Raw genomic sequence first — 13026 nt, forward strand, 5'->3', positions numbered from 1 at the left:
CGATGTTTTGCCAAGTGAATGAAGATCCCTTTTTTGGTCCTGCCTGAAGTAAATTTCCATCGAGGTAGTACTTGACTCGCAACACTTCCGCACATAGAGAATCTGGACATGAGATGAGCCTCCAACATTGTTTAGCAAGCATTGCCAAATTAAATGAGTCAAGATCACAAAAGCCCACACCTCCCAATGTCTTTGGCGCACACAACTTTCACCAAGCGAAACAATGCATCTTTTTCCTCTCTTCATCATCTCCCCACCAAAAGGTTGCAAGAATGTCCAACATTTTTATTACATACACCCTTAGGGATCAACAACAATGACATTGCAAATACTAGGATTGCGTGTGCTACTATTTTTAGTAAAACTTCTTTCCCTATATCTTTACCTAATAATAAAACACAAATTGCTTTTAGCCGTACCGGCATTTTTGTAATAATCAACCCATGATCCTTTTTAAAGCCAGAACGAACCTTTTTTTTCATGTTTTACACAAATAACCCTGCATTTTAAGCTAAGTAACCCACGGTACATCTTTAAGTCATAGTGAACCGTTTATTTTTTGTTATACATAAAACTCCTGGTATCTGCGTTAATCACCTCGCAGTCTATTAAAATAAATGTATATTTTTAAATAACCAAATCTCTTAAATCGTAACTCAATTTTAACATGTTATATATGAAAATTGATTAAAAAATAGGTAGAATTTGAATACAATGTTATTTTACATGTTCATTATTTTTAAAATGCAATTTTGGGTGCAATGTTAATCAATGGTGCACGATCTGTCTTTATTTTGTACCGGCGTTGACTAGCACGGAGCGAGCGAAGGAAAAAATATAATCCTTGGTCATGCTATATTTTCATCAGGTTTTCTCTTTCTACATGTTTCGTGGTTTAGGACCCTATGTACATACCTTCTCTTGATGAAATTCACGTGCGTGCTTACCATTGGACTACATATTTTTTTGTAGTGGGTACATAAACAATTTTGTGCAGGTATACACACTTATAAATTTATGAACATCATAAGTACATGATGGTTTATTTTGAAAATGTCCGAACTATTTGTGTGATATTTATGAACGACAATATTGAACTAATAAATACGATCTTAAATTGTGTTTCATGTGTTGCATGCGACAGTGATACATATAAGCTTTCTTAAATAAAGTTTATTTATAGACCGGCCTCCTTAGTGTCAAAAGGACTATCCAGACGTCCTGTGAGTGTGGTCATAGGTGCACGCATCAATAGTCAGTGGCGGATCCATGATTGGAACAAGCCCCGGGCCCAAGAAAAAAATTGTCGCGAGAGAAAATCTTATAGATATCTCAAATGTGGCTCCATTGGACAAGAGATTTAGAATTTAAATGCTTATAGATATAACAAAATACATAAAAATATGACAAAAACTACAAACAATACATGATAAAAAAGAGTACCAAATCAATGGCTTGCTTCAGTAGTGCCTTCCATATATTGATCGACATTGGAAGAAGAGTCAACACCTTAGAGAAATCTGAAGCAAAATTTCATAAGAGAAGGCATAAACATCAAATAAAACAATTAATATTTTACAAAGTTGAAAACTTACTAATACGACGAGGTAGAGTTCCTTTGCGACATCTATAGGATTGAAAGCGATATAAAATAGCATCATCATCAATATTTGCAAATATTTCTCGCTCAATATTGCACACCATGGAATGATTCAACCACTTGTTACCCATCTTATTCCTCAACCCAGTCTTCATAATAGTCATCGCCCCATCTTAGAGAAATCACAACAAGACAACTAAAATTTAGACAAAGACTCATATTTTGTGCACACTAAACCTAATTTCTCTGCTTCTGGGAGCATGCTGGACCAGGGGAGGCTTGTGCGGGCGCCGGCTGGAGCAGGCGCGGGGCGAAGCACCCTGGCGAGGGGGTGGCGGGCGGCGGGTGGAGCTAGCGGCTTGGCGAGTGGAGCAGGTGAGGGGGCGCCGCGCAGAGCGGCCGGGCAAGTGGAGCGGGCGAGGGGGCGCCAAGTTGAGCGGCCGAGCCAGGCCTGGGCCGAGCGGGCGAGCGGCGTAGGCTGGGACGGTCGGGGAACAGTAGGCTACGGGCGGCGGACGGCGTTGGTCGTAGGTGCACGCATCAATATGACAATATGTCAAATCAGAATCAAAATTGAATAAAAATAAAAATAATGGCTAAGATTAAAAAACAATTTCCAGTTACAACGCATGGACATGTTTGCTAATGTATCTCCTATAAATCCTGAAGAAATCTCCTATAAATCAAGTTTAATGATGGAAAAATACGTGTCCCAACAACTATATACAAAAAATAAATGCCCACGTGTAACCAAAAAAGATTTTCATATATTTGAAAAAGAAATCATGACATGTGACGTGCTAAAAAAGTATTCATATATTTAAACAAATGATAGATATTAGTGTAAATAATAAATAACTGAAAAATATAAATGCTAATAATTATAACTTTCACGTACCATAGAAGTACTATTCATGCACATGGAAAAACAATATTCATGCATTTAATTGTTTATGTATTTTTAATATATATATATATACATATATATTAAAAAATAAAAGGGATAGAAATAATAAAAATACATGATAAAATGTAAATAAAAAAACAGAGGGAACTTTATAAATGTAAAACAAAACCCAGAAATGAACATAAATGTAAAACATATTTGGCCAACTCGCCAAAGAAATACTTCAAGGGTTGCTCTCCTATTTGCCGCAAAGGGTAAAGCCTTGCTTGGATTGCCGTTTTCGTTTCAAATAACCCTGTAAAAAAAATACAGATCTCTACCTACTGTTTTGTTTTCATCTAGAAATATACTAGTGATCGAAAAAATACAGGTGTAAAATAAATGCGTCTGTATTTGATTACACTCATTCCAATCGCGGCCTAAATGGATGCATTGCACGAGATGGTAGTTTGGCCATTTTAGCCGTTGTTTCTTGTGCAGTGCACTCACAACGCATTGTTTATTTTATTTTATTTTGGTCATGGACATTCAAATGATGACGATATTAGTAGGCAGATACGTACCTTGTGTACGGTGGATATTGGAGAGACATTGGTGTTTTGGCCTCTCAAATTAACTGGATTGTCATTTGGCACTTCGCCTTACCCGGTTGGGGCAACTTAAAAATTTCAATGAATGAGGTATTTTGTACTCCTTTTGTTCCTAAATATAAATTATTTTAAAGATTTTATTAGGGGTCTACATACCGATGTATATAGATATATTTTAGAGTATAGATTCATTTATTTTACTTCATATATAGTTTCGTAGTGAATTTTTAAAAAAAACTTATATTTAGAAATGAAGGGAGTCTATCATTGTGAGTTTTAAACATCAGGCTTCTTGGCCACGACGCGCTCTTCGGTTTGAATTTTCATCTCCTGGGACAACGAGAGTCCACCATGCAAAACAAAACCAAAAAGTATTCCCGTCTCACCGGGTTTCAGTTTGAGGTATCTTGAAAGCTGGAGGTTCTTGAAACTATGAATTGTAAGCTAGAACTTCCAAATAGACATCGATCTAAAAACGTGGCATTTAAGGGATCACAATCTTGCATGGGTCATAAGCCCTGTTTGGATCCATGAGTTGAAATTAGAGTTGGTTAGATTAGATTAAACTAATCCCAAAACATTTAAACAGGAGGGTTAGAGTTGGTTAGATGCATCTAACTCACCCAAAAGAACTAACCACCCAAGAGATGCTTATTTGGTTTGAGTTAGGTGGGGTTCAAAAAAAGTTACTTTTCCATCTACCTCCACCACACCAAATCCTGGTTAAAGGAGTCAAATGATTGAAAAATGTACATTTATTGACAATCTAACCCTGCCATCCAAACACATTTTTTGTTAGAGTTAGTCTAGAGTTAGTCCAGGCTTAGAATTTAACTCTAACCTTTAACCGAGTTAGAGTATCCAAACAGAGTCATATTACATTTCGCATAGGCCACAAATGCATTCAAGTCTTCAAATTCCAAATGACACAACTTTTCCATATAATACTTTAAAAGGATAAAAGGATTTCCCACAAAAATAATAAAATGAAATAAATAGTAGATATATACTCCTATGAAAGAAGAAGAAAACAAAATGTAGGGTCACTTTTATCCCTTCCTTCTTTTCTTGAGCGAAAGGAGGCTCAACATAATTCCATTTAAGGGGTCACAGTCAATTTACATCACGTACAAATTCTTTGCACTTGCAGAAAAATAACTTGACTTTCATTTTAGAGAGCATCAAACCATATGCAAATGTTGAGGGCAACGTTTGTCCCTCCCTCCAATTTTCTTTTTCGCTGAGAGTATACCTCGACAAAACTCGGGTCGGGCCGGGCCGGGTAAAAAAAAACCGTGGTACAAAACGCAGGCCCGAGCCCGGCCCGACCCGATCGTCGGCCCTAGCTTCTGGGCCCAAGCCCAAAAACCGTCAACCCGACCAGGCTTAGGCGTAAAATCAGATTTTTCTAGGCCCGAGCCCGACCCGGTGAGCCCGACGGGCTCAAAGTCTAGGCCCGAGCCCGGCCCGTGGGCAAGGTCGGGTCGGGTCGGGCCGACCATGTCGGGTATCCCATGGCTAGGTATAGTTGAGAGCATCACAGCCAAACTCCTCAAACGATCCCTCGTATGTTTACACATACGCCCGGTTAATGATTAAGAGAGAGAAGAAAAAAAGTGACCCAACTAGACCCCTCATATCGTCCTTATATGGTCGGGGTGTCCGCGAACCCTTTTATTCATCTCAAATATGGAGAGGATCTGAGGGCTCGCGGACGTGCCCGGTCAGTCCACCACATAGGACGCGACCCTATCCCGGATAACCTTTTTCTTTTGTTTATTATTTTTTTCATTCTCTCTCTTCCTCTTCATCAATCACGTACAAGTGACCGGACATATGAGGAAGAAAATGAGGAGTGTGGCTGCACGGACGAACAAATAGGAAACACGCCCGATCACTAACCGGACGCGTCCGCGGACATTTGAGGGAACGTATTTGTAAGTTCCGGCTCTAGACGCTATGAGCAAGCGTGGAGTGGCACATCATAGGTTGCCAATACAGTCGTCTACACGTCGTCCCACACAAGCCGTGCCAGCAAGGTCCAAGTATGTGTGTCGTACAATTACTGCCGTGCATTATAACTATCGTGGGGGCAGGTTTGGCTAGCGGTCATATACCCTAGCCGTTGTCGTCGCCAAGACAATCAATTTCTCGCGTTGTTTTTTGGCGGCTCTCCTCCGTCAACGATCTCTTGGTCATCAGTCATGTGGGGAGTCGCCGGATCCTGCATGTGCGAATCGTTTTTCGCTTTAGGTTTTAGGCCCTAGTAGCTTAGGTTTTTGGATCGTCCGACGTCATGGCTTCAACGGCGGTGACAATGATGCTGAATAAAGAAGCTTCAGATTCTTTCCTGAGGCAATCGTCTCTATTATCGATGATGGATTTGGGAACCAATTCGTTCAAGCGGGGATATCGTGGTGGCGACGACATATTTCTAGTGAACTTGTGTCCTCGGACTCCGTCGTTGCGATGGCGTCGTTCCAACTTCGACGTGGAGCTTGGGAGGTAGTCCAGGAAGGCAGGAACATATGTAGACTGTCGTCTGCATCAACGATAACTGGAAAACATAATGTGTGTTGGATTCATGATTGATGGATGGCAGGTATGGTTTCCTCCTTCGACGTCTTAGTCGTGGTGGATGCCAGATATGGAGTGGCGTGTTCGGGTTGTTGGCCCGGTGTGATTCGTTCAACGGCAATGACTATATTTTTGGTGAGTCATCTTCAAGGTCCGTAAAGCTACGTATCAGCAATGGAGCCGCGTCGAGTTCAGGTGAGGAGGTGATCCGTCATTTTTCTCTTTGATGGCTGCTATGGTGGTACTAAAGACAGGTGACACACGTTGGTTTCAAGCTTAACGATGTTTTCCAATCTTTTAAGTTTTATCATGTCGTTATTTACGTATGACTTGTGATTTGATTTCTATGATATGAAATGAGACACATATTATCATAAAAAAACCAAGTACGCGCGTCGTCGGCATGCGCAACGCCATTATATTATTAAGACGGCTTTGCTTAAAGTCAGTCGACTGAGACTTCGCGAAGTCTTAGTCGATACTACAATTCGTTGATTTTGTATTGAGATTCGTGCAGATAATTTTTTTTTAGTTATTTTTTCTTCTTGCATACTATACTAAGACTTCGTTGGTGGACTGCGACCTAGACACACCCTTATTAAAACTGTGCGCATCGAGAGCGGCACTGAGGCCAACTCCACCGCAAGACCCCATCTTGTCCACGCACGTCCGTTTGGAGTAAAACGGATGAACCAGACGGCCCAGCGCGCGAGAGCAAACGGACTTTTGTCCGTTCTTGACCCATCCCGACGCAAGTTTGTGCTGTCTTTGGGGTAAAACGGATAGCGCGCGGACAGACCGGACGCGCGTGCTTGTCCTCCCCTGGCCCGCCCGTCGGTGGCACGGGCCTCCTTTTTCTGTTCTTACCCCCACCCACGAAGCTGGCCTGACACGTGGTTGTGTATTTTATTAATATAAGGCGGACAGGATGCAGCGCGTGCCGGACGCACGTCCAGCGCGTGCCGGACGCACGTCCAACACATCCCAGGACAGGACCGGACACGACTTCATCGTCATACTCAAACAAACAGAATTCAGGCAAAACAGACGTCGCGCTGTCGAGTTGGCGTGAGCCACTAACAATGTAAGCAGGCAGGCAATAAAACAGAAGTCGGTCAGAGAGAAGCCGCCAGGGCACGTACCTACCTCTACGTACGCAGCACCGCACAGTAAAGCCAGCAACAGCTTTTGGGGTCAAGACTCAGGAGACGGCCACGGGCGCCGAGACGACGACGGAGCAGAAAACGGCTCGCCAAAGTGTGGTCTGTGGACTGTGGTGCATGCTGCCCGTGGTAGCTGCGTGCCCGCGTTCTGTGAACAATGGAGGCCAAGCCCCAAAACGCCAAAGGCGTAGTTGCAGCATGCATGCACGTCCGCTCAGGCTTTTTCGCGCGGCTAAATAATTGCACCTCACGGCTTTCCACAGGCCAATGCATGCATGCCATGCGACCATGTTGGTCTACGCCTGGATCGGCCTCTCCTTTCCGGGAACCCGAGATATGCCGTGCCGACGGGCACGCACTACGCATGCTGCATGGTTTCCGTGGAGAACTCCACGGAGACCAATGGCGAATGGCCAGTGGGAGGAGTTTCTTTGCTCTCCGAAAATGAAGAAGTGTAGTGGTGCATGGTTGTTTGATCGACAGAGGGTGAAGATTTTTTAGAATCAAGTGCTCTTTTTCACGAATGCATTATTATTCATAACCATGTTTCACATAGTAGGAGGTAAAGCTAACACTGCCTCCGGTCAGGGAACAGTTTTACTCCGCTGGATTGGATACCGAACCCCGCTGACAAAGCAACACCCACTCCGGTCGAGCTCGAGCACCACAACGGCCGGCTCCCTACTGTATCAGTCCTCGGACTCCCTCTGACACCAGCTCAGAACAAAAGCTACTCGTACTAGTATTGACTATTGAGCTCTGAGGAAGAGCAGTGAAAAACTGAGAATGGTCGCTAGATGCTGATTAATCTGCAGTAGTACGTACATCGGTGCAAGGGGGAGAGCTGTTATCATTTTTATCCAAGCAAAAAACGAAATAAAAGTACTGATCATTGGCACCATCAAAGCCTCGTTCCGCAACTCGATGATCTGATTCAGATCTCGATTTCTTTTTCTTTTTCTTTTTCTTTCAGAAAATAATAAATTGATTTCCTTTGCCAAGAAGAAAATAAGAAGTTGATTTCTTGGCATTTTGGCCTCGAGTGAGTGAGAGTAGTCCAAACCGCCCGTGGGTTTCTGCACTCCAGCACCAGTGCATGTAGATCATCAAACATGCAAACGACAGAGTTTGATTTTGCAGCCAGAATTTCATGCATCATCCGGCCATAGATCATCAAGTGGGGTACACTACACTCTCCTGGCAAAAAACAAGTGCAAAAACGAGCAGATCCAACGGGCCATAGAACAGAGGAGCCAGAGCAAAACGATGGATCCTATCAAAGATCTAGCTAGCACCTACATCACGCATCACAAGAGGGTTGCTACTCCGGCGACTAGGAAGAGAAGAAGCGCGCGGTGAAGTTGGACGACGAGGAGGAGGCCCGGTTGGCGTCGGCGACCGTGCCGGGCCACAACGTCACCGGCGGCCGGCCATCGAAGACCGCGGGCGGGGGGCACGCCAGCACGCCCAGCGGCGGTAGCTTCCTCATCATGGACAGCGGCGGCGAGAACGCCCCGCCCTCCCGGCCCTCCTCCGTGATCCCGCACCGCGACGGCGATGCCTCCGGCGTCTCGAACGGCGTGTCGTGCTCGTGCCCGGCGGCGGCGCCCCGCTCGTACACCGGGTTGGAGATGTACATGAGGCCGTCGCTGTGCGCGGAGGAGGAGGAGGAGCCGCGGGCCGTGGGCTCGTCGGACCGCGGCGGCGAGGGGGACGGCGAGGAGCGGCGCGCGGGCGACCACCTCCACACGGCGGCCTCCAGCCTGGGGATGGCGAGGAGCAGGTCCTTGCGGCTGGGCGCGCACATGACGCCGTGCGCGTAGTAGAAGGGCGGGGTGCTGGTGAGCGCCTCGCGCGCCGTGGTGGTGGTGGTGGCCGTGGTGGCCACGGACGCGTCGTCGGCAGCCGTGCCGGCGGTGTGCGGCGGGGAGAAGGACCCCGCGACGCCGCGGCCGCGCTTCGGCCACTTGTGCGGCGGATCCGTGGCGTCCGCGCGGAGGCGGCGGCGGCGGAGGTGGGAGCAGAAGAGGTCGGCGAGGAGGAGGATGACGATGGTGAGGAAGACGGCCAGGCTGAGCGCCACCATGACGCTCACCCCGACGCTCAGCCTCGACATGCCGTCGGTCGCCATCTCGGCCTCCGCCCTCCGCCCTCAGCTCGCTCTCCAAGCCCAGCCTCAGTGTCAGTGGTCTACTCAGCTAGAGCGGCGAGTGCGCGCACTGTACTTTGCAAAGGGCGTAGTGGCCTGCCTCACTGGTCAGTGAAGCTCGTTCCGGTCGCAACAAAATAGAGGACTAGCCTCTCGTTTAGAGCGGCTATCTCATTGTCTAATCAAAACGATATAATCTAATCTAACCCACTGTTTGTCTCGTAACGATCAACTGCCGTCGCCGTCGCCGAGGCGGGGTTAGTCCTTCCAAAAGCTACGGCCTAGTACACTCAGCGCCATAGATTGCAGGTTCAGAGGTTCTTTAATTACAATCTGCACAGGCCTGCCACGAGGTACCGCGGCGTGGCCGAGCCCTTTCGGTGGCGGCGGGTCCCGTGCGCGGCGTGGGGCGGAGTTGTCATGGAGAGCGGAGGCTGTTGTGCGGGGTGAGCAGCGCATATGTGGAAAGGAAACGGTGGCGTCGAGAAAAGGAGGAAGGAGACGGGCGGGGGGTGGTTTTGGCGGGAGAGGGAGGTCGTCGGTCTGTTTGCTTGGTGCAGGTGCGGATCCAAGGATTCTGTGGTCTCTGCCCTCTGACCTGACCACACGACGACGAGCCGTGCGTTCATCATTTGAGGGGACGTGACCATTGACCGTCGACGTGTCCCTGCCGCATGACCAGCATTTGGCAAAGCCATAGCTTGGTCTGTTCGAGCATCTTCACACGTTCGGCCCCTTCAAATCAACTGCAACCGATCGAACCAAACGAAAGACGATTTTGTCCGCTTTTTATTCATTTGAGTTGGCCGTTCGTTTATTTGGACTTGGTCATGCGTTTAACATGGACGATCCATTTACGTCCGCATATTTAGATTAAAAAGATCTACATGCCAATGTTAAGAGTTCATGTCGACATCATGTCGGCGACCGACATACATCGCGATCCTACAGAAAATCATCACATAGTTCATGTCGGCACCGTGTCAGCGTCCGACACACATGCGAGCACATCAAAAGGAATGAGAATTCGACCACGCCATGTCGGTCCGTGGTCATGCCAGCACACTTGCGGGCATACAAAAAAGGGACTCCGATCTCCGTCGTAGATCACAGCTGGTCGAACTTCAGCATTTCGGCCTCCATCTTCTCGAACCATAGCCTCTTCCTCGACGACACGGTGTTCAGATTAACTTTCATGGTCTCTACGCCCGTCTTCATGCTTGCGAGGGTCACTTCTTTCGCCTTGGTCTTGGCATTTGTGGCATCGATCTCAAGCATCTTGGCTTGCTTCGCCTCCTCCAACTCAAGCATCTTGGCTTGCCTCTTCGCGTTCGTCTCGAGCCTCCTCCTTTGGATTTTCATGAAGGCGTTCATTTGCTCTTCCTTTTCTTGCTGACGCTTCTCCTTCCTCAAGTCCTTCTTGCTTATCATGCCCTCCACCTTTTCAAGCAAGGCGATCGACGCCGCGTCCCGCTTTTCCTCCTCCTTCGAGTTGGTTTTCCCCCGCGGCCAAGCCTTCTCGCCGTCACCATGGTCCTCCACAACTTATTTTCCCCCACGCGCCAAGAGGGTGGCATATTGCATCTTGAACTTCTCCTCCCTGTTGATGATAGTCCAACAATGGGAGAGATGGAAGGCCTTGTCCTCGTGTTGAACCTTGAATGCCTCCAAAGCTTGGAACACCTACAATTCAAACCAAGCAAACATATTTGGGCAAAATGGACATGCAATCCACGGGAAAAATACGTGGCACCAAAAGGGAATGAGAGGGCATGGATACCATGTCTTGCATGCGGAGACCGCTCACGGAGCGTGCCTTGATGCTCTCATAGGTGGCAAAAAACTTGTTGAACTCTTGTTGAATCACCCTCCAACGCTTCGAAAGTGACACCCGTTCACGCTTGCTTTGCATTTGGTATGTGGGAAACTTCTTGTGCTCATGGAACTCACGATGAACACGAGTCCGTAAGGCTGGCCACTTTTGTTCGGCACCGACCTTCGGATGTTTCCTAATGCCCCACCAACACTCAAAAAGGAGCTTGTCCTCGGTCGACGTGTATGCCTTCGTCTGCTTGCTCTTGCGCTTTGGCTTCGACCCGGCAATAGTTTGGTTGGCAAGCTCCTCCTCGAACAAAGCTTCCCCGTCGATGTCCATGTCATCATCCTCCTCCTGAAGGTCGTAGTCCTCCGGGAACTCATGGTCGAGCCGGAAGCCGTCTAGGCCGACCTGATCTTGCATGAAGGCATCATGTGGATCATTGGTGGCTTGCGTGAATGGTGCTCGACCGTCCTGGCTTTGGGTCTCATCGGGAACGTACGCAGCCGCGGAGTAAGCACCAGCCGCCAGCCCACCGCCTTCAAAGATCATGTTCTCAAGGAAACGGTTGGTCGTGTCATCATCGATGACTGCCGACATTCCGTCCAACAGATTGCGGGCACCGGTGAGCATGTCGGCTGGCATCTCACGCTGGCGTTTCCTCATGACCCCGGACGATGATCCGCCTGCCACCAGCGTGGCGTTGAGGTCGATGGTCACCCGCGTGGGCGTGGAAGGGGCCATAATGCTCACCTCCGACGATCATTCCCCGGAGAAGCGTTTGCCTTATGGGTAGATGTGGAAGCCGGGAATCGGCTGCGTGGGAGACGCGCGCGACAAATCCGACAACATCATCCGAGGATATGCTGACGAGCCCGTGCTGGTCGCGGCCGTGCGGCGACAAGCCCGTGTTAGCTAGGATTTACCCTAGGTACAACAAGGCCTACCTCGTCGTCGCCTTCACCCGGGAATTGGTATCTTCATGCTGCGCGGCGACGGCGGTAGCTGTCTCACCCCTTGCATCCTGCACGTGCCTCCAGCCCTTCCTCTTGGCCGACTCCACGGCCCGCTCCTCGAGCATCAACTCCTTCTTCTTATTCTTGGGTGGCGCGGCGGCCTTGCGGGGGCATGGGCCTTGCCTCTGGCTTCGGTGGTAGCGCCGGACGAGGCGAGGGAGGCGATGGTGGCGACGGCCTCGAGGTCGTTGTCCATAACGGTGGGAGCGGGTGCGGGAGCGAGCAGGGGGGGGGGGATGGAGGGAAAAACAGGCCGCTTTGCCGCCGACTTGTGGGCCAGGGAGGGGAGTAGGCGCGCGTTGTGCGCGTTCGCTTCGTGTCCGCGCCGATGCAAATCAGGCTCAAATTTGGGTCGGGAATGGGTCGACACGCGAACAAAAAGCGGACGCGCGTCCGTTTGGGTCAACACGTTGGGCCGAGTTTTTGCCCGCACAGACCCAAACGGACAGCGACGGACGAAATGGGTCGCCCCGTTGGAGTTGCACTCACGGGTTGAAGTATGGCCTCATGCGGCTCGCCGACGCTTTTTTTTGGCGTGCGGGTTGTCGTTTTGAGCCGTCGCTCGAGAATCGACCCCCAAACTTCGATTTCAAACACAAATTCGGCTTAAATTAAATAAAATTTACCCAATTTTAAATGAAATATAGTCGATTTCAATCATATTTATGCCAATTTAAAAACATACATAATAACTAAAAAAACTACACCGTCGCCTCGAGGCTAGTTTATGGTGAGGAGCTTGTAGAAGGTGGTGTAGTCATCGTCGTCGTCGCTGTCGCTCGGTGGGTCGCCGACGTCCTTGCTGCAGCCCTGCGTTGGGTCGCCGCCGCGGACAGACAGGGTCGACGCGGTCGTCTCCTCGTCGCTGTCGGAGAGGGCAATGAAACCACCCTCTTCGTGGCTACGGTTCCACTCGGCGATCTCCTGTAGAGCGCGGCGCTGGCGCTCCATCTCGTCCCACACCTAGTCATTGCACGACCATTTGAGGTCGACGGTCATGGCCTCGTGCTCCTTCTTCACCACGACAGTCGCCGTCGGCTCCTTCTTCGGCTTGACCAGGGGAAGGTGGCCGAAGGGAAGGGAAGGTTGGCGGCGACCCTCATTCATGCCGTCTCCTTGGGATGATGAGGCTAGGGTTTCTTGTCGTCCGTGTGCTACTCTGAGATTTGATGTTAGTTACTTCAGATCTAGTCAATGGTTCAACGACG

At 48.7% G+C, this 13026-nt stretch overlaps 1 protein-coding gene across 1 annotated transcript; it reads right to left on the reverse strand.

Moving 5' to 3' along the window:
- Nucleotides 1–7964: 7964 nt before the first annotated feature.
- LOC123431045 lies at nucleotides 7965–9214 on the reverse strand. The gene has a single exon (XM_045114860.1). The coding sequence runs from the start codon at nucleotides 8966–8968 to the stop codon at nucleotides 8171–8173; it is 798 nt and encodes a 265-aa protein (XP_044970795.1). The 5' UTR covers nucleotides 8969–9214; the 3' UTR covers nucleotides 7965–8170.
- Nucleotides 9215–13026: the final 3812 nt, after the last annotated feature.

Source organism: Hordeum vulgare, chromosome 2H, assembly GCF_904849725.1.
Source record: "Hordeum vulgare subsp. vulgare chromosome 2H, MorexV3_pseudomolecules_assembly, whole genome shotgun sequence".
Taxonomy (NCBI): Eukaryota; Viridiplantae; Streptophyta; class Magnoliopsida; order Poales; family Poaceae; genus Hordeum; species Hordeum vulgare.

What these genes read in the sequence shown, in the direction of transcription:
- LOC123431045 (XM_045114860.1), bottom strand. Translation starts at nt 8,968, where the DNA reads ATGGCGACCGACGGCATGTCGAGGCTGAGCGTCGGGGTGAGCGTCATG.